Source organism: Lampris incognitus, chromosome 11 (genome assembly GCF_029633865.1).
Source record: "Lampris incognitus isolate fLamInc1 chromosome 11, fLamInc1.hap2, whole genome shotgun sequence".
NCBI lineage: Eukaryota > Metazoa > Chordata > Actinopteri > Lampriformes > Lampridae > Lampris > Lampris incognitus.
Window position 1 is genome coordinate 30,663,742 of NC_079221.1, and position 21,745 is coordinate 30,685,486.

Below are 21,745 nucleotides of genomic sequence, written 5' to 3' on the forward strand. Positions count from 1 at the left end.
ACAGTCTGACAAACTGCCTCTCTGAAATCAAATCATGGATGCAAGCCAACTTCTCAAACTAAATTGTGATAAATCTGACATGATCATCATTGGTCCCAAATCCCTTACCAAAACCACTCACGTTTGCCTTGCCATCAATAACTGCACTCTGCCTCCCTCCCAACAAATCCGTAACCTTGGAATAATTTTTGAAAGTAATCTCCCCTTTAAACACGTCAATCAAATCACCAGAACTGCCTTTTTTCCACCGAAAAAACATGGCTCGTCTCCGCCCACCACTCTTCTTCTCTGCTGCTGAAACTTTGATCCATGCCATCATCACATCCAGAATTGAATACTGCAACAGCATTCTCTATGGCTCATCTTCCCACGTTCTAAACAAACTCCAGTACATCCAGAACTCTGCTGCTCGCCAGCTCCCACTCTCGCTCTCATAACTACATCACCCCTGTCCTCTACTGGGTCCCCATCAAGAATTCAAGATTCAAGATTCTTTATTGGTTACGTCTCATTATACAAGTACAAGAGTGTAAAATTATTGTGTTTCAGCTCAACACTGCAGCAACAATAGTAATAAATAACAACAGAACAAAAAAGCAGTAATAATAATAAATATTATGTAGGGTGCTGTGTGTGTGTGTGTGTGTAGGCTCAGCCTTAATAAATGTGCATATGTGTATGTAGTTGTTTGTATATTTGTGTGTTTGTGTATGCCAAGCTATGTCTGTGTGAGTGTGTGTAAACTGATGATCCACTGAAGACCATAGGTCAGTACCAGTCAGTCCAGCAGCAGGCTTAGTGTCTTTAATGTTCTTTGTTCAAAAGCCCGGTTGCTTGGTGGAAAAAGCTGTTCCAGAGCCTACTGGGCCGAGCTTTGAGGCTGCGGTACCACTTGCCTGATGGTAGCAGCTGGAACAGTCCATAGTTGGGGTGGCTGAGGTCTTTGATAATCCTACGGGCTTTGCTGACACAGCGTCCATGGTATATGTCCTGGATGGAGGGAAGCTCACATCCACTGATGTCCTGGGCTGTCCGCACAACTTCTGCAGTGTTTTGCAGTTGTGGACAGTACAGTTCCCATGCCAGGCAGTGATGCATCGTGAGGACGCTCTCAGTTGTGCCTCTGTAGAAGGCCCGTAGAATCCTGGGCCCCATGCTGAACTTCTTCAGTTGCCTGAGGTGAAAGAGGCGTTGCTATGCCTTTTTTCACCACATGGCTGGTGTGGACATTGTGGTGTCCCACAATGGATGCAATCCAAAGTCCCTCTTCTCACTCACATAGCCCTCCATAACCAGGCTCCCTCCTACCTCACCAACCTGCTCCATTACCATACTCCTTCTCACAGCCTTCGCCCCTCCAATGTCAACCTCCTGTCTCCACCATACAGGTCCAAGCACTGGACCTGGGACAACAGAGCTTTCTCCATAGCGGCCCCCTCCCTCTGGAACTCCCTCCCCAAACCCATCAGAGACTGCACTCATCTGTCCATGTTCACATCAAAACTCACCTCTTCAGAATTGCTTTTAATGTGATTGTGTTTTATGCTTTTGGTGTGTTGTTTCTTTAACATACATAAGCGTCTGAGATTTTAAAAAAGCACTGTACATGTAAATTGTATTGTTATTTTTATTAGCATGTGCTAAAGTAACAAAGTAAGTGCATTGACAATAGAAACGTTTCAGTTTACACAAACCAGCTCTGCATTACTCGGTTTTTACTAGAACAGAAGTGAACTTTAAAAAAAAAAACCTGTTGTCTACGGCAATTTCTGATTTATAACTTTGGCTTCATAAAACAAAAGTGATGACCAAAGTTCTAGCAAGACTACTGGTTTATCTGGCAAGGTGTCCTGTGTTAAAAGCTCAATTTTTATCCCCCTCTTTCTGTCCCCATCTTTCCCCTGGATGCAATTATAGAATTCAAAAAAATTCAACTCAAAATAACATAAAAAGAAACAAGAGTTTATTAGTGTCTTGCCACAATGATTACATAAACATTAAAATAAGTCATCTTATGTGTCCATTATAACACACATTAAAGCCCCAATCCTGGATTTTTCAAACCGTATTTTTAGTAAAGATTATGGTTATATGCTTGTAACATTTCTCAAAGGATAGGATTCACCGGAGGACAATAATCTCTGCAGGACTTCCTTCTTTCTCTGTAATTCCAGTTCCACTTTGCAACCATGTTTACAAAAGTCATCTTCCCTGGAATGGATATCTCACAAAGACAAATGACAGTAGGTGTAGTCTGGGCATGTAATGCATCAGCAGGAAAAAATCTGATTGGTCTTACTGCATACCAAGTGGTGAAAATGTGCACCTGCAATTTTTGTACTCTGCCATCGCGTATTCCCTTCATATGTAGCGACACAAAAAAAAAAATGTCCTGGACCCATGAGAGAAGATGAGGCACTAAGACGGTGTGAACAGATGACCTATCTACCTTCCTGTTCAGCCGCTCTTGCAACATATACAAAACAAACGATTTACAAATTAAGGCTACGGAGATTCATCTTTAGAAAAAGGCGTAAACATCTAAATCTGTGATCAACTGTTCTTCAACAATTACCGTGAAAGATTCACACTAGTAGATCAGGTAGTTGTGTGTGTGTGTTTCAGTCCTCCAAAGTGGTCTCTCCTTTGTGGAGTCCAGGTGAAGGAGGTTCGACTATTATCCAAATTGTGCGAATTGGTCTTGGTGATTTCAATATACAGAATGTACGACTCATTATTTGTCTGCATGTTCAGCAAGAAATTACCACCAACTAGCAAGACTAACAAAAGCTTGTTCTCTGTCGCCATTTTTTTTCCCCAATCACCTCTATGCATTTGGTCAATAGCACTTTGGCACTTGTTATTTTAGCAAAAAACAGCACGATTGATGTCAGTGTGAGGAAATGTATATGAAACAAAGGAAATATGTTGTGACTGTGTCAAACAACTTTGGTCCAGTACCGTCCTCTATAACCTAGTTTTTAATAATGGATCAGAACCTACAATGGATTACAAGATTAGTTGTGGATCTCTGTCTGACACCAAGTATTAACGCAATTTCATGGGATCAAGTTTAATGTTTGACTCCGAGGTCCTAAATGTTGATCGAACCACCCCATGATATGTAATCCATGAATTAAAGTCTTAAGAAGCTGAATGCCAAACATCAGACTTCCTCAGCACCTGCAATTCAATGGACACCCCTACTTATGTTTTGAGCGCTTTGGGGATGCTCCCATTCTAAGATGTGCAGGTGAATGGGGGCTCTTAAGCTGACTTTTTGAGCCTTGTCTATGCAACAATTGATTGTTGCAGTTAAGCAAAGGGGCTTGCTCATCATTTTGTGCAAATGACCAGCTTTCTTTGTTAATCGGGATATATAGAAAAAAGGTGAATCTCTTCTTTTTTTTTTAAACAAATTCTTGACCAGATATTTTATTTAGGATTTTCTCTAAATATTGTATGTATGATTGCCAAAAACTATTAACTTAGACCAAACCAGAAGCAAAGAAGCAGGTCTCTGGTACTGAAATTGTAATGAGGATTTTTTTTTTTGCGAGCACGAGTGTTAGTGTGAAAACCCTTGACGTATAATTGATTAAATTGGGGAAAAAAATCTCATAAAACAATTGATTCACCAAGCAAGGCAACAAAAAAAGGTTCATTACTAATTGAAATGTCCAGTTTCTCACTACAAATATCTAGTGAGGTAAATTTTACGCATCACTCAACCAAGCAAGGCCGAGAGAAAACCAATGATCTTGGCACTCATTTTAGAGTCCTCCCTGATCTGTACTGTTAAATTTCCAGAGGCAAATGAAAATGTTCAGTCTAAGACAACAGAGGAATTAGTAAGTGGAACTTCTTTGATACTTAAACCTGTGGGCAGCATAATGGAAGGTGTGTTGTAACGAAAACACACTTGGATCTACAAAGCATAGATAAATTCCATTTTTCAAAATAGAACCAAAAAGAAATTATTGTCTTAATCTCAGTGTGTTTTTGAGTGCAAGTAAATCCTCAGGAACTTCTTTAATATAGCAACAATATAGTGGCCTCTGTCCTCTCACCATTCATCTCTTTGGGATTGCAGTAAAATGAATGGCCAAAGGCCAAAATCTGATCAGAACAATCTGATTGGCTAGTTGCTTAGGTGTCTGTAAAACCGATTGGTCAAGGGACATCTCACATCTTGTTGAAACACTCCTTGGCATTGGACCAAACCTGAATTCCCTAAAACAGTGAAAAAGTCAAGAGTGAGACAGAGAGCGAACAAACAACCATCACAAACTAAAAATCAGGCAGATGGGAAGGTAAAACTTGCCAATCTAAAGGGACAAAAGACTTTTTAACCAAAGCCTGGCTCAGTAGTACTAGATTATAGTGAATTGTTCACAAGCATACAACAACAACAGATGCCAATGGCCTGTCACAGTTGCCACAAAAAGACATTTGGGTTTCAAGCCCTCTGCGTGGCTTAAAACATCAGCACATCAAATTCAGAAGCAGAATCTGTTTGAATTCCCATTCTTTATGTAAAAGAAAAAAAGTATATGAAACAAATAGATGTATGGATTCTGTTGTAATATAATTTAAAATAAATAGTATCTACATGACATAAATAAAAGAAATTGAGCTCAAACTAAAACAGTGATATGCGCAGGAACATGCTGAGCTCTGTACAATATATACACAGCTGGAGTGAGATTGAGTAAAAAGCCTTCTACTTTTAATTCAACAGCTGCCATGATTTTACCCTCATAAAAGGCACACGTGCACACACACACGCACACACATACACACACTTTTTACCTTCTTACACATGCTGATCTGCATGATAGCATAGCTGATAAGAGCCTCCCGCAAATCTCTGTCTTTCTGTTCCTTAAAGCGCTCTATGTCTTCCCAGGCTGTCCGCACAAATTCTCTGGGAGACAAAAACATATATTTAATTACTTTTCTTTTTAATTCCCCTTTTTGAATGGCAGTGCAGCATGTACTCCTTTTTGAATGCACATTCCAGAGCTGGCAGTGACACACAGTTAGTCACATGTAGAGAGGGGTAGAGTCACGTGTAGAGAAGGGGTAGATCAGCATAATGGGCATACTCCAAATTTGAGGGGAATATCTTACCAAAAACCTTAATAGGGCTGCGCATGAGGGACAAAATCAAATATCATGATATTGTCGGGCTAAATACCTCAATATCGATATTGTGGGTGAGGATGACTATTGGTGCTTTCACAAAACATTTACACAATCAGATTTTTGATAAATAATCATCAGTAATGCCTTTATAATAAATAAGTAAGGAAAGGTAAATAATAGAACAGCTAGAACAGTCTGGTAAGCTCAAAAAATTACATCATTTTACTGTAATGGAGCCTTTAAAACCACGCAAAGACAACACTTCTTACGATATCCAAAATCCCAGACATCTAGTCTCATATCACGATAGATGTAATATCAACATATTGCCAAACCCTGCTTCTCAATGCATTGATTTGTTGCAAATTGTGAAAAGCTCTAAAGCGTTAAATCCCTATGAAGGAGCATGCTCACAGGGTGTAGATCAAGACGGGGATAAAAACAGGGCAAGACTGGCAGTTGACAGCGAGAGAGAGAGAGAGAGAGAGAAAGCGAGAGAGAGAGAGGGAGGGAGGAAGAAAAATGGGGGCACGTACAGCTCTGCTGATAGAAAATAGTCTGAGCAATCAGAGCAGCTCTAATCTTTCAAGGTTAAAATTGAACTTTCAGTTTACAAAAATATTTGCCGATGCATTATGTGGCTATATCAGGGCAGAATTAGTGGACTGGAGAAACTGAAAAATCGCTATTAATGTAGCAGTCTCATTAACATCACAACTTCAGGGAGGGAGGGAGTGGGAATAGCCTGAATCTGCTGCGCAGCTGAAGTTTTCTGTGGAAGGGATACTTTGTTTTCAAGAGTCTCTTGAGGCAAAGCGGGACAGACCAGACATACAGGCATGGTAGAGTGTCTCAGCAGAAACAAACATGCTGGCCAAACACCCGCCCCACAGCGAAGTGGACGCCAATGACGTGGCAGAAATGTTGGGGTGGCATATCAAATTGTAGGGGTGGCACTGGCCACCTCAGCCCCTTTAAAACCACTTATGGGCAGGAGGTTAAAAAAAAAGTGATAAAAAGAAAAGGATAGTGAGTGGGAGACATTTCGAATAATAACTGTACTAAGTGAAAGGGAGAGAATGTTTGGTAAGTGTTTAGATACCACTCAATAAATCAATCAATACATGTAGAGGACAATGTTTGCACATTAAAATGCAATGCAATGCTCTTTACGTAAGAATAAGAAGTTAAAAGTGAAGGCAGAAGATAATTTAATCTCCAAATAGGATAGGGATCTGAACACACCAGAGGTGGCGCACTCGTGGAACGGCTCACAGTTCAACCTGCTGTCCTTGTTAACCGATGAGAGTGAACACAACAAACACCCTAAGAAGCGCCGCACTCAGGACACAGTTGCACAATATAGTTTTTGCGTTGAGTCTATTTTCTCTGCGTGCTGCAAGCAGGTTTTCTCACATAGACTAATGAAATTCAGTGCAGATTTCATATTCCCATGTCATTAAAGCAGAACTTTATATACAACTAATCATCATTTCGTTGTTAATGAATACTCCAATATCAGTTCAAAAAGTTGGATATGAACATTGGCTCTGTTCACTAGATTAAAAGGACAGTCGACTGCCACTGCCTGTAATGATGAGAGAGAGAGAGAGAGAGAGAGAGAGAGTAATAACGTTTAAAGCAGTCTAAAAAAAAACAAACAGAGAATTTATTGAGGCACTTACCGAGTGTAAAACAAAGCTTACAAAGTATGCTCAGCTGTAGGTGGCATTTTAGAGAATGCTCCTGGTGTGTCTGCATTATTGCTAGCGTTCTCCTCTGGAGCAGATCACAATGCAACTCCTTTGACGCTAGCAAGGCATAAATATGAGAACGTCTGTCTGTGTGTATGCGTATGTGGCGGGTGAGTATAAAGTCCTGGTTAAGGTGAGAGGAGGAGAAGGTTGGGGATAGGCTGAGGTTGAGCAATGTGTAGCAAACTCACTGGCATTCTGCGTTCTTTTCTTTGAGGGCCTGCTCTCCTTCCTGGATGCTGAGCTCAAGGGCTGCAAGCCGGCTCTCTCTCTGCTCCTGGCTCTCCTGGCCAAACAGCTTACTGGTCATACCCTTCAAAGAGAACACACGCACTGTCTACACACACGCACACGCACACACACACACACACAAATAATTGTGATACAGCATTTCTCTTTATTTATCTCTGTGACCCTTATTCTGCACACCTCAAACTGATTTGTGATTGGCTTTCTACGAAATCCAATTTTACAATCCATATCCTGTGTAGCAACTAGGGATGTTGAAACTAATCAGTTTCATAACAATCGCAACTGGAGATGTCAGTTTACAAACTGTCTAAGTTAATATTAATTCAGTCTCGTGTTCACCCTGTAAAAAAAATCCTTTCGCAAGTGAGTCACACGTTTGTGTGTGCAGTGTTCCTGGTTAGTTCAGCAAAACACGCTAGCCAGGCTAACGTTATACAACATAGAGCTTGGCCTGGCTGGAGGAGCTCACAGTGGACTGGTGCTGTGTGAGTGTAATACTACTTTTATTTCAAGTTGTTTTTGTGGGAATAGGCATCACTTATAGGCAATTACAGGTAATCTGTAATGTACCCGGTTTCCCCAACCATGTTTAGGCTATATGCTTGCAATACAATGCAGGTTCACGTTTAAAAAAAAAAAACCCAAAAAACTGTGACAAATACGATAAAAATGTTTAATAACATTGTTGTATCTTTTACGCTCCATAGTGTTGCATATTAAATTAGCCCCCTATCCTTAGAAAACAAAAAATACTGATAATCCCTCGTGACAATAATTCACCATCAAAATTTCACACTGCGACATCCCTAGCTGCAACTGCTACACACAAGTACTGACTTCTCTACAGTAAAATGATTTCCTTTATTCTAAACCACATTAAAAATGACAGCAGATGGGCTGTAACATCTGTTTTTCTCAAAACATTTCAAGATTTAAAGACGGAGTGATGATAATTTTGTCGTGTGTATTAATGCATGCATCATGTATGTATGATGGTGAACGTTAGACCTGTGCATATATGCATGTTTGTGTATTTGCATGTGTTTACCTTTGTGTTTGTCTGAAAAAGAGAGACCAGACAGGTGTGTGTGTGCACACACGTGTCAGAGACAGTGTGAAGGAGACTAGACCAATGTGTGCCAGTAACTGAAAAAGTGATCAGATCAGTGTGTGTGTGTGTGTGTGTGTGTGTGTGTGTGTGTGTGTGTGTGTGTGTGTGTGTGTGTGTGTGTGTGTGTGTGTGTGTGTCTAACCCCAGTTGCCAGTTCTTCTCGTTGTTGCTTCTTATTGGCCAGGTCCTGAGCTGCCACTTCCAGTTCATACTGGATCAATTCATGCTTCTTACATACTGATCTACAGAAATGCAAAAAGACACAAGGCTATTATCACAAAGTTTTAAAGCAGAAAAACAGCACCTTTGACCAAGACACAGAGCTCCTGCATATTTTGTTCTCAGCAATAGCTTATGTTGGTTTGTTAACATGAGTGGTTTCTGTTGAGTATAATTCTGTTATATTTTACACACACAAGCAAGCTACCTGACTGCATCTGTGTAGAAAAGGTATTCTTTCAGTTGGTCAGCATAGTGTTCCTCTTCCTCCAGAATGTCATCTACTGATGCAGCATACCTGGGTGTACACACGTAGAAAACCACTGTCCGTGCGTGTAAATAAAAAGTTTCCCCTAACAAACAGACAACATTCATCTGCAACCACTGCTTCACTAAAAAAATAAAACTTTATATACTCCAGTAACATCACAAATAATAAAACACTAGAAAAAAAAACTGCAATTATGTGCAGATATACAGTGCATCCGGAAAGTATTCACACCCCTTCACTTTCCCCACATTTTGTTATGTTACAGCCTTATTCCAAAATGGATTAAATTCCCTTTTTTTCTCATCAATCTACATACAATACCCCATAATGACAAAGCGAAAAAGGTTTTGTAGAAATTTTTGCAAATTTATTAAAAATAAAAAACTGAAATATTGCATGTACATAAGTATTCACACCCTTTACTCAGTACTTGGTTGAGGCACCCTTGGCAGCGATTACAGCCTCACATCTTCTTGGGTATGAAGCTACAAGCTTGGCACACCTATATTTGGGGTATTTCTCCCATTCTTCTCTGCAGATCCTCTCGAGCTCTGTAAGGTTAGATGGGGAGCGTCGCTGCACAGCTATTTTCAGGTCTTTCCAGAGATGTTCAATGGTTTTCAAGTCTGGGCTCTGGCTGGGCCACTCAAGGACATTCACAGACTTGTCCCGAAGCCACTTCTTCGTTGTCTTGGCTGTGTGCTTAGGGTCATTGTCGCGTTGAAAGGTAAACCTTCGCCCAGTCTGAGGTCCTGAGCGCTCTGGAACAGGTTTTCATCAAGGATCTCTCTGTACTTTGCTCCATTCATCTTTCCCTCGATCCTGACTAGTCTCCCAGTTCCTGCCGCTGAAAAACATCCCCACAGCATGATGCTGCCACCACCATGCTTCACTGTAGGGACGGTATTAGCAAGGTGATGAGAGGTGCCTGGTTTCCTCCAGACGTGACGTTTGGCATTCAGGCCAAAGAGTTCAATCTTGGTTTCATCAGACCAGAGAATCTTGTTTCTCATGGTCTGAGAGTCCTTTAGGTGCTTTCTGGCAAACTCCAAGCGGGCGGTCATGTGCCTTTTACTGAGCAGAGGCTTCCGTCTGGCCACTCTACCATAAAGGCCTGATTGGTGGAGTGCTGCAGAGATGGTTGTCCTTCTGGAAGGTTCGCCCATCTCCACAGAGGAATGCTGGAGCTCTGTCAGAGTGACCATCTGGTTCTTGGTCACTTCCCTGACCAAGGCCCTTCTCCCCCGATTGCTCAGTTTGGCTGGGCAGCCAGCTCTAGGAAGAGTCCTGGTGAATCCAAACTTCTTCCATTTATGAATGATGGACACCACTGTGCGCTTCGGGACCTTCAAAGCTGTAGAAATTCTTTTGTACCCTTTCCCAGATCTGTGCCTCGATACAAGCCTGTCTCGGGGGGTCCACAGACAATTCCTTTGACTTGATGGCTTGGTTTCTGCTCTGACATGCACTGATAACAGTGGGGCCTTATATAGACAGGTGTGTGCCTTTCCAAATCATGTCCAATCAACTGAATTTACTACAGGTGGACTCCAATCAAGATATAGAAACATCTCAAGGATGATCAGTGGAAACAGGATGAACCTGAGCTCAATTTTGAGTGTCATAGCAAAGGGTGTGAATACTTATGTACATGCAATATTTCAGTTTTTTATTTTTAATAAATTTGCAAAAATTTCTACAAAACCTTTTTCACTTCGTCATTATGGGGTATTGTGTGTAGATTGATGAGAAAAAAAGAAATTTATTCCATTTTGGAATAAGGCTGTAACATAACAAAATGTGGGGAAAGTGAAGGGGTGTGAATACTTTCCGGATGCACTGTATGTGATACTTTACAACATTTCCTAGGTTTAATTTGAATGAATAAATAAAATACTACGCACATCAATGTGATAAGATTGATCACTGCAGTTACGTAAGGATGAACTTTCATGGCTCAATAGTCCCTGCCTCTTATTATACGCATGCATTTTCAGACTGGTTTGCTTGCACACATACACATACTAGGGATGCACATGAGCAATCGACCCATGGATTTCCTGTGTTGTTTTTACCATATTGATTAAGATTTTAATGAATGTTTGACCGATTTGAATGTTTGATCGAAGTGTTGTCACTGCACACAGGTCTTCTCAGCCCACGCATAACTGTGAAAAGACCGCATCAAAGGACACAGACTATTTCCAAGTAAAATGCATAGACTTGCTTTTTGTTTGTTTACCCTGTGATTTTATGAGCTTGAGTTGTAATTGGACCTCATGCCTACATTAAAGGAATTATCAGTATTTTAACCCGACAGGTCCTTCACACCAGGAACCATGGGTGTTAAACCTGGTCCGGTGACTGTCATGGTGATTCTTTCAGCCAGACCTCGGGAAAGGAGACTGGTAGAAGGCATCGGGTTATATTTATATTTATAATTATCATTATTATTATTATAGTAGTAATCTTATCAGTGTGTGGTGAGGGAAGACATGCAGGTAGCTGGTGAGACAGAGGATGATGCAGAGGACAGGAAGAAATGGAAACAGATGATCTGCTGTGGCAACCCCTAACGGGAGCAGCCGAAAGTTGTAGTAGTAGTAGTAGTAGTAGTAGTAATCTTGTCAGTCAGATATCACATAAAGTAATAATCTGCTACATTATAAGATACATTTTATTTTAGCATTTATTGGTAGTATTGTCGATGAAGAAGCTCTCTGATGGCCTGGTGACCTGTCCAGGGCGTCTCCCCGCCTGTCGCCCAGTGACTGCTGGGATAGGTTCCAGCATCTCCGCGACCCTGAGAGCAGGATAAGCGGTTTGGATAATGGATGGATAGATGGATGGAGGTCCTTCACAGTTGTGACGCAAACAGTGAATAGTCTGTGTTAGATACTTACCCCTGAATATGTGGGTATGATTAAATTTCTAAATAAAAACACGTAACCAACTTTTTGTTTTATGTAATATGTTTTATGTTGTATGTATGAATATTTGGTAACACTTTAGTATGGGGAACATAAAAAAACTTAATTACTAGTGAATTAGTAATGATCAAGATGTCACTTTAGTATGGGGAACATATTCTAAGTAACAAAAACTTAATTTACAGTAATTTAACACTATTAACACTTGTAGTTTTGTGTTTTGTTATGTAAGAACAGACCATATTCATTAAGTGTTAGTAAGGGAGAATAACTCTTCTTGTGGTACTACCACCTTATAAAGTCCTTACTAAGCAAAGCATATTGACATGGTACTACTAATAAGCAATAATTCTGAGGTTATAGAGGGAAAACTCATAGTTAATGGCTTACTGGTTGTATAATAAGGCCATGCAGAATAAGGCATTAATGAGTACGTAATAATGACCAATTAAGAGCCAACATGTTGCTAATTTGCATGCTAATAAGCACCTAATTAATGGTGACTACGTTCCCCATACTAAAGTGTTACCGAATATTTATTTGAATTTACACATAAGTGCAAGCCTGCTATCAGCCAACTGATTAGGTGGCTAGTATTTATTATTTCAAATTGAATAAGGACAAAATTAATCTGCAATGGCATAGATATTAAATATTTAGACCATTATACTTTTCTTTTTACTCACATTTGAGATTTATGTGTGTGTGTGCGTGTGTGTGTTTTAGAGATGCGCTGATTGCAATTTTCTTGGCCAAGTCCTATTTTGTAAAAATCTGACCTGCCAATTCCTTTTTTTCCCCTTAGAACTATAATTGACAGCATACAAAAACATTTTTGTAACTTTTCTTCAATGGAAATTTCAATTATGCTTTTGCGATAAAACATTGACTATTAAATAACTTGTACATTTTATCCAAAACTGCACCAGGGTACAGGACCTTCTCATTCTCACTCAAAAAAATCTCAAAATAAAAAAGTGCTCCAAAGTTACTGGGCAGAGCTCTTTTGTAGAAAAAAATCCAACTGAAAATGATTTACAGTATATCCCACTTTATCTAATATCTTTTTACTTTCCCCAAGTAAATGACGGTTTGCGATGACATGTTATAGCGTGTGTGTGTGTGTGTGACATTATTGTCTGTGCCATTGTGTGTGCAACATGAACCATCGTGCGGTGCGTGCATGTTAAGTTGACTGGCACAGAATCGGATATCATCTTAAGACTGACCAGCCGGTCACCGGTCATGGCCAATCAAGCTGAATATCGGCCAATTCCGTTCACTGCCCGCTCAATCAGTGCATCTCTAGTGTGTGTGTGTCCATTCCTTACGTGTCCATGTGATGGCCAGCACTCTGAAGTCCGTCTCCCATCTCTTTCTCAATAGCACTCCACTCACTGGTGAACATAACAGAACACAAAATATTTAAGTTTACCGTTCCCATCGTTCCATATAATAAATACCTCTGTTAACACAACACATTTTCAATCTCAATTTTGGTGATTTTATAAACCTTTTCTGAATAAAAGATTGCCAGACGAAGAGGCAGCTACCACTTGAAACTATAGGGTTATGGGATTTGGCCAATAAAGCCTTTATTCCTTTTCCCCTGCGTTTTTAAATTTGTTTCATGAATTACCAAAAATAAAAAAAAAAAGAAGAAATTCAATAGCTGACATTGCAGAGTAATATTAAAAACAGTTTTAACCAGGTTTAAAATATAGAACTTCTCGGGATTCCGTCTATTTAGCTCATACAGGAGCTGGAAAGAGACAGACACAAGCATCATAATTCATGTCAGTATAATACAGTGCAATAACAGAATATGATGTGAAGTGATGATGTAGCTACAGTATGAGAAATTCATTAACATTTACTATCAAGCAGCTATCTCCCATAGCATATGCAGCAATGACCCATTTCATACTACAGAGACTATCTGAAGTTTTTTCACTTTTTGCACTCAGTACAAGGACAACACTTCATAGATCCCCCTTGAGCCTATCAAGAGTCCTGTGAGCAGTGTTTCTTAAAGGATTGGCCCAGCTTTTTTTTTTGCCTCATTAAAACATTGTTGAACATTTAGAATCATACAAACAAAACTACACTTATCGGATCAGCACTGAGAAACTCCCCTTTGCTGAATTTTCTTGCTGGGCTTCGACAGCCCACAATCAACACAATTGGGGTACTCTTAAGCCTGCAAAGGCCCTGATAATATCTCCTTTTCAAGAATGGCACGTTACATTACATTACAGTCATTTAGCCAACGCTTTCATCCAAAGCGACTTAAAATAAGTGCATTTAACGTAGGAAATCAGGAGAACTACTAGTCATCAGAGGTCATAAGTGCATCTAAACAAGCATTTAAGAGCAAAACCAGTGCTAAAGTAAAAGCGCAAGAAAGAGATTTTTTTTTTGTTTTTTAACTGAGTGACTACAATAAGTGCTAAGAACAAGTAACAGGGTAGTAGTTCTTGAAGAGGTGAGTTACAGGTACAGTCACACATATCTTCTATTTTCAGTGTAGTAAGAATGTTTCAAATTGGGGCAAAATCCAATTTGATTTGGAAGTGTTTTTTTTTTTTTTTGCAGTTGATGCAATATATCCCAATCATCTGTGAACTTCCACACTTGTAAGAAGTGGAAAATCCTGTAGCCTGGAACTTTCGTAGCATTAGTGACAGTCAAGTTGTATTAAACTAATGCAGATGTGGGAGAGACTATGAAAGGTGGACTTGTGCTGAGGAGATATATCATGGTTTTTGATGGCTTAAACATTTGCGCCATTGGACTGTTTTGAAAGCCACTGAAGATGTTCACCAAAGTGGTACGTTTCTCAACATGGAAGCAATCAGTAAAGTTTGTTTGTACAATTCTTAATGATTCCCAACAACATTTTCTGGAGGTTATGTTTATAAAAAATAAGAAAAAAAAAAGTTAGCCTATAGTTTCTGTAAAATCTAACTAGTGGTGCCTGAGGACTAATGTGGGACAGAATGACAAATGAACATAGGATAAAAACAAAGTTCTTCCCCTACTCCCCGAATGTAGCCAACTATTCCTTACCACCCGTTACACTAGCTAGGTGTGTTTCCTACCTGAAGACTCTACCGTAGTTACCATGGACCTTGTAGACACCATACAACCTGTCTGCTACTCTCTGGGGACAAACAGACAAGCAATCACACAAACAGACAGACAGGTATATGAGTATGTGAAGATCCTATACAGCCACTACACTACAATAAGAAAAGTGTAATGAAATTATTCATTGAAAACATGATTTCTGTAGTTAAGAAAACAAAGGGCATTATTTCTGCATTTAATTTTTAACAATATATATGTTTTATGCATTTGTACAAGACAAACAGGTAAGATAGGGACTGGGACAGGCAACATGCAAACAACCCACACAAACAATCTCAAAACACTGCTTTGTGTCTTACTGCTCGAATTCTCAACAACTGAGAGATGACGCTATTGAGTTCATCGCTGTACTGTTTCAGCTCTGTGAATCGTCTAGAGAAAAAATACATTAAGAATCTGTATTTCAGTTTGTTTTTGTACAATTCTGTCTATAAACATATTTACATTCATGGTTCTGTTTGTGTTTGTACACAACCATCTCTCTCTGAAATAAAGGAAGAGTGACTTCCTGTAAATTTGAATATTTCTCTATGGAAAGGCAAATCAACCCTCAATGACAGCTTCAGAATATCATTGGCTGCATTCATTCCCAATACAAAGATATTATTGTGTGCGCGTGCGTCTGTTTGTGTGTGCAACTGTTTCTGCAGATTTAAATGTAGTAGAATATAATCCACACAATGTCAAAGACTTACTTGTCTGGGTTCTTGACTCTAAACATGGCACTCAAAGACTTTAGCCTTGAATCAACCTGGTAGGAAACACACACACGCACGCACGCACGCACGCGCACGCACGCACGCACACAAGAGAAAGACAGCTATTTACAGTGCAGACAGAGTTTATTTTACATATAGCCTGCAGCTACATCAGCTCTATAAACAGGTAGTTGCTTTCAGATCCATCTCTAAGACTTAAATAACCATCCATTCCATCCAATATCCAAGCCACTTATCCCAATCAGGGTTGCACGATGCTGGAGCCTATCCCAGCAGTCATTGGGGGGCAGGCAGGGAGACACCCTGGACAGGCTGCCAGTCCATCACAGGGCCCACACATTCACACCTAGGGACAATTTAGTATGGCCGATTCACCTGACCTACATGTCTTTGGATTGTGGGGGGAAAGTAGAGCACCCGGAGGAAACCGATGCAGAAACGGGGAGAACATGCAAACTCCACACAGAGGACGACCTGGGACGACCCCCAAGGTTGGAAAACCCCAGGGCTCGAACCCAGGACCCTCCTGGTGTGAGGCAATAGTGCTAACCACTGGGCCACTGTGCTGCCCCACATAAATAACCTTGTAACAGAAAAGTTAACCATTTAAATAGCAACTACAAAACAATCCAAGTTTTCTCGACAACAATGCCAAAGTTTGCAGCCTGTCAGACCAGCACCTGTAAGTTTTGGATTATACTATACTGTATGCTGTGTTCAGAAAAGTATTGAGAGGTGGTGGTTAGTGAAATACCTTGTCTTGGAAGCCTGTCTCCAGAACTGCCTCTCTCCAACCTTTTTCCTGGGGAAACACACAAACAGAACTTTTTAATACCAACATTATGGTATTTGCGGTGTTTTTTATGCCACCATCTGCAGGAAAACCATAAAAGGCACCAAGATTCGTGGGTGAGCAGACTGTTACAAAGTACAAGGCTGTATATGCTTTTGTGCAACGGAAGAAAGATTTTTATGGTTTAGAGAACTTTGTGTGCGTGTGTGTAATAAACTGCTTACTTCTGTGAGAAAGAGGAAGAAGAGTTTGTCATTGGAGAGGACAGGATGTGATGCTACACGCAACAGGAAATTCTCCAGGCCAACTCTCCGTCGCTCCACAAAGTCTGGATCCAAGTTGTCAGCTGACAGCTTGTGCCACACAAACTCTGCCTAGAGGAGTTAAAAACCAAGACAAAAAACAGGAAGTGAGTGTCACCCCATCTCATGCCTGGACAAGCACATTTTTTGCTTTGGCCCTCTATCATTCAATGAGATTATTCTTAATTTTCTTGAAAAGTTAGCAGTGGCAATGGAATCTCAGTTTTTTTCAATATGAGATTACAATACTGTGGGTCCAGTCAAAAAAAACAAGCAACTGAATTTCCCACTAAACATCAAATGATATATTCCAGTAACTACATAGGAGTTATACTTAAAACTGCAGATCCTGGAAGTGTTAAAAGATCACTATAAAATATTTTATCATTCATTCATCCCTATGTATCTCATATTCCTCCCTATATTCCTTCTGTACTTATTCCCCTGCCTGCTGTTTTACAGACTTGCACTCACCCTTTTCTCTGGTAGAGGGGGGACTACGACGTAGGGGTGGGTGACTAGAAGGTAAGTTCTGAGCAGCTCAAACTCACTGTAGCGTCTCCACAAAGAATCCGGAGCACCAGGGGTACCCCCCTCTGAGACTGATTCAGCAGGTCTGGGGAAAAGGCAAAATAAAAATTCAATATTTTTTATTGTACTAGATGTAATGGTATTAGCAGTTTCAGTAGATATATTTGTTGTAGTAGTAGATACAGCTACAGCATTGCTTCAACCTGGTTAAATCAGTATCCTGCAGTGCCAGATGTCAAATTCCCATACTTAACATACACCAATCAGCCAAAACATTAAAACCATCCATCCATTATCTAAGCCACTTATCCCAATCAGGGTCACGGGATGCTGGAGCCTATCTCAGCTGTCATTGAGCAGCAGGCAGGGAGACACCCTGGACATGCTGCCAGACCATCAGAGGAGCTGACACATTCACACCTAGGGACGATTTTAGTATGGCCAATTTACCTGACCTACATGTCTTTGGACTGTGGGAGGAAACCGGAGCACCCAGAGGAAACCCATGCAGACATGGGGATAACATGCAAACTCCACAGAAAAGATGACCCGGGATGACCCCCAAGGTTGGACAACCCTGGGGCTCGAACCCAGGACCTTCTTGCTCTGAGATAACCGCGCTAACCACTGCGCCCCCGTGCCGCCACAGTAAAACCACATACCTATATGTGTAGATTCCCCTTGTGCCACCAAACAGCTCTGACCCACCGAGGCATGGACTAAATAAGACCTCTGGTATCTGGCACCAAAACATTAGCAGCAGATCCTTTAAGTCCTGTAAGTTGCGAGGTGGGGCCTCCATGGATCGGACTTGTTTTTCCAGACATCCCACACATGCTCGATCAGATTGCAATCTGGGGAATTTGGAGGCCAATGCAACACCTTGAACTCTGTCATGTTCCTCAAACCATTCCTGAAAAACCTTTTCAGCGTGACAGGGCGCATTATCCTGCTGAAAGAGGTCACTGCTATCAGGGAACACCATTGCTATGAAGGGGTGTACCTGTTCTGCAACGATATTTAGGTAGGTGGCACATGTCAAAGTAACATCCACATGAATACCAGGACCCAAGATTTCCCAGCAGAACATTGCCCTGAGCATCACACTGCCTCTGCCAGCTTGCCTTCTTACCATTGTGTATCCTGGTGCCATCTCTTCTCCGGGTAGACAACACACACACACACACACACACACACACACACACACACACACACACACACACACACACACACACACACACACACACACACACACACACACACACACACACACACACACACACACATACACCTGGCGGTCGACATGATATAAAAGAAAACGTGATTTATCAGACCAGGCCACCTTCTTCTATTGCTCCATGGTCCAGTTCTGACGCCAACGGAGCCCATTGTAGATGCTTTCGGCGGTGGACAGTCAGCATGGATACTCTAACCGGTCTGTGACTACACAGCCCCATAACACAGCAAGCTGCAATGCGCTGCGTGTTCTGACACCTGTCTATCATAGCCAGCATGAACTTTTTCAACAATTTGAGCTACAGTAGCTCTTCTGTGGGATCGGACCAGACTTCACTCCCCACGCACATCAGCGAGTCTTGGGTGCTCATGACTCTGATGCCGGTTCACCAGTTGTCCTTCCTTGGACCACTTCTAGTAGGTACTGACCACTGCATACTGATAACACCCCACAAAACCTGCCTTTTTGGAGATGCTCCTACCCAGTTGTTTAGCCATCACAATTTTGCCCCTGTCAAAGTCACTCAGATCCTTATGCTTGCCCATTTTCCCTGCTTCCAACACATCAATGTCAAGAAGTGACTGTTCACTTACTGCCTAATATATATCACCCCTTGACAGGTGCCATTGCAACGAGATAATGCTATTCACTAACCTGTCGGTGGTTTTAATGTTTTGGCTGACTGGTGCATATGTTACACAGCTGGCTTTCAAACTATAAGAAAATGTTTGGTAAGTCCTATACTACAGGACATACCAAACACTTTCTTATAGTTTCTTATAGTTTTATGAAATAAAAATGGAGAAAGAATGGAGGACTCAAGGTGAAGGGATTTCAACAACAGCAAGCCTACCATTCACCTTGGGGAGAAAAAATATGTATAGGAAAACATATATAAGCTCAGATAATTTAGGTTATGGATGCCGTTTGGTATGTAAATAAGGCAGATCAAGATAAAAATAGTAGTAACACCTTTTTATATCACTAGTATTGCCAACGTATATGTTGCTCAAAGAGATGGCAGGATATGATTCATATCTGAAGTGGTTTAGAAGGACAGAAAGGCTGATGAGTAATGGCCAAATATTTTTGTTGACCTACCGTGTTTCTATGAGGTAGACCGTGTACGTTTCCTGCATGTTAACTGTATTTTTCCCTGTCCTCTTCTCTGCTTCGGTCACATTTATCTCCAGCTTTCGCAGCAAAGCTGACCCTCTCTCCACCATCTAGCCCGCAGAGAAAAGGAGGGAGGCCGGATGAGGGATGGAGACAGACACAGTGAGAGACATTAAGATGGAGAGAGGTGGATAGGAAGGTAGAGACAGACACTGAAAGGCACAGGTTTATAGATATAGACAGATGAAGGGGAGGAGACAGAAAAGCAAAATGATAAGAGTGACAGCCAGAAAAACAGTCAGGTAAAGAAGGATGTGTGTAGACAAAGTGAAAGCCAAGAACTAAGGTAGACCAGCATGAAGACAAATGGGCACAAATAAGCAACCCAAAGACATTTTCTTCAACTTTATTCACTCATTCATTAATTTGACACATCGCCCTTCGGTATAAAATAGTGTTTATATACAAAGGGGGTCATGACAAACGTGCAAATCACGAGACACAAGCCTACCATCGAAGACGCTTTTCAGCCACAATTGGACTACGGTAATACATTTGGATGTGAATGCATTTTTAAAGTATAAATGTGTGACTGTTCTCACCAGCCAGGCTCGCAAAGACCAGAAGATAACGTTGTGAACACTCGACAAGCACTACACATCGAGGGGGCGAGTTTGTTTGCTAAACCGTGTTCAAATACAGCTGACGTCCAAGTTGGGCTTGCTAGCTAGGAAGCTAACAGTAACTTAAAAGTTTCCGAAGTCTCTCAGAACAACGATTAACGAATGCAACGTTCGCTAACTTGACACATTTGATAACAGGGGTCACGGCTAATGGCGAAATTGAACTTTAAAGACTGTCAGCTCTCGACAAGTTCGAAACTTCTTTAGAAGAAGTGGAAGAAAAACTATTAACTCGCATCGTTTCTACAATCAGCTAACTAGGCCTAGCTAGGGGAGTTTTAACGAGCCTTTAACTGGTCGAAGTGAGCGAAAAAACTGTAAACAAAGTTTCACAACAAATAGTAAAGATGCTCTACCGTGTTTACGATGTTATTCTCCGATTCCACCGATGTGATATCTGTATTGCCGATCACGGCGACCTCTTCGCTTCCAGAGTCAGACATCATCGCCTAACTCCCGACTTGTACTGTTGTGTTGTCAGCTGGCACGACCACCTTACACGCATGCGCAATTCACACCCGGACTGCCACAGTTTATACTCGTCGCCCGTCGGACGTTTCCGACGTTTTGTCAAACTTTCAATTCATTCATTTCAGCTATTCATGCTTTTTACTAATTGACCTAAATAATTTGTCTACGAGTGCGGTATCTACATCCGAAGTGACTATATTAAAGAAATGATAATGACCAAACAAAAGTAGGCTCGGCTAAATGATCCAATAATTATAAATCGCCAAATAGGTATGTTTTAATTAAGCCTTTTCGTTTTACCTAAAACTTCGTGAGTCAAAACCAGCTCTAGTTTCGGACTTTTCCTTTCGACTGACCGCTCAATAGTTGACTAATTTCCATTGAAAGGATTTAATTTTTACTTTTCCAAGTGCGTGTCTATTAAAAAAAGAGTCATAAATGGTCTATTTCATTTGTTGAAAAATGTGGATGTTAAATCGGAACGTATCACCTGCGTGTGATATGGTTGGACTACTTTATTACATCCAGCCCCAAAATCAATATATAACACAGTAGACGAGGACTCCCTTGTAATTCTAAAAGAACGTGTAAGTTCTACGCATATTGTCATTTAACAGGATTGGTTCAACCGGAGCGGAAACAGAAAGCAGCGTGTTGGCATTCTAGAGATCCGCAGAACTGCGACGAGTCGTCATTGCAAATACCCCGAATTCATGATGGGATGTGGGTTAGGACTGAATCTCAGTTTATCGTTACTTTTGGACAGTACGGTGGCCCAGTGGTTAGCACTGTTGTCTCATAGCAAGAAGGTCCTGGGTTCGAACCCGAGGCTGTTCCAGGTCCTTTCTATGTGGGGTTTGCGTGTTCTACCTCTGTCTCCGTGGGTTTCCTCCCACCATCAAAGACATGCATGTTGGGGTTAATACTCCCGTCTGTGCCCCTGACCAAGGCGATGGAAAGAACTGGAGTTGGTCCCCGGGTGCTACAGCTGCCCACTGCTACTATACAATAGGGTGGATTAAATGCATATAACAAATTCATTGTGAGAATACAATTAA

The 21,745-nt window shown here is 41.0% G+C and overlaps 1 protein-coding gene across 1 annotated transcript; it reads right to left on the reverse strand.

Moving 5' to 3' along the window:
• Positions 1 to 1,483: 1,483 nt before the first annotated feature.
• Positions 1,484 to 20,698, reverse strand: LOC130120682 (sorting nexin-4-like). Its single transcript, XM_056289361.1, has 14 exons — positions 20,573 to 20,698; positions 19,519 to 19,643; positions 17,124 to 17,265; positions 16,572 to 16,721; positions 16,309 to 16,356; positions 15,531 to 15,586; positions 15,135 to 15,207; positions 14,787 to 14,848; positions 13,017 to 13,082; positions 8,693 to 8,782; positions 8,408 to 8,507; positions 7,094 to 7,239; positions 4,813 to 4,927; positions 1,484 to 4,233 (listed from the first exon to the last, which is right to left on the reverse strand). Exons 1-14 carry the CDS (start codon positions 20,660 to 20,662, stop codon positions 4,186 to 4,188), a joined length of 1,311 nt encoding a protein of 436 aa, XP_056145336.1. The 5' UTR covers positions 20,663 to 20,698; the 3' UTR covers positions 1,484 to 4,185.
• Positions 20,699 to 21,745: the final 1,047 nt, after the last annotated feature.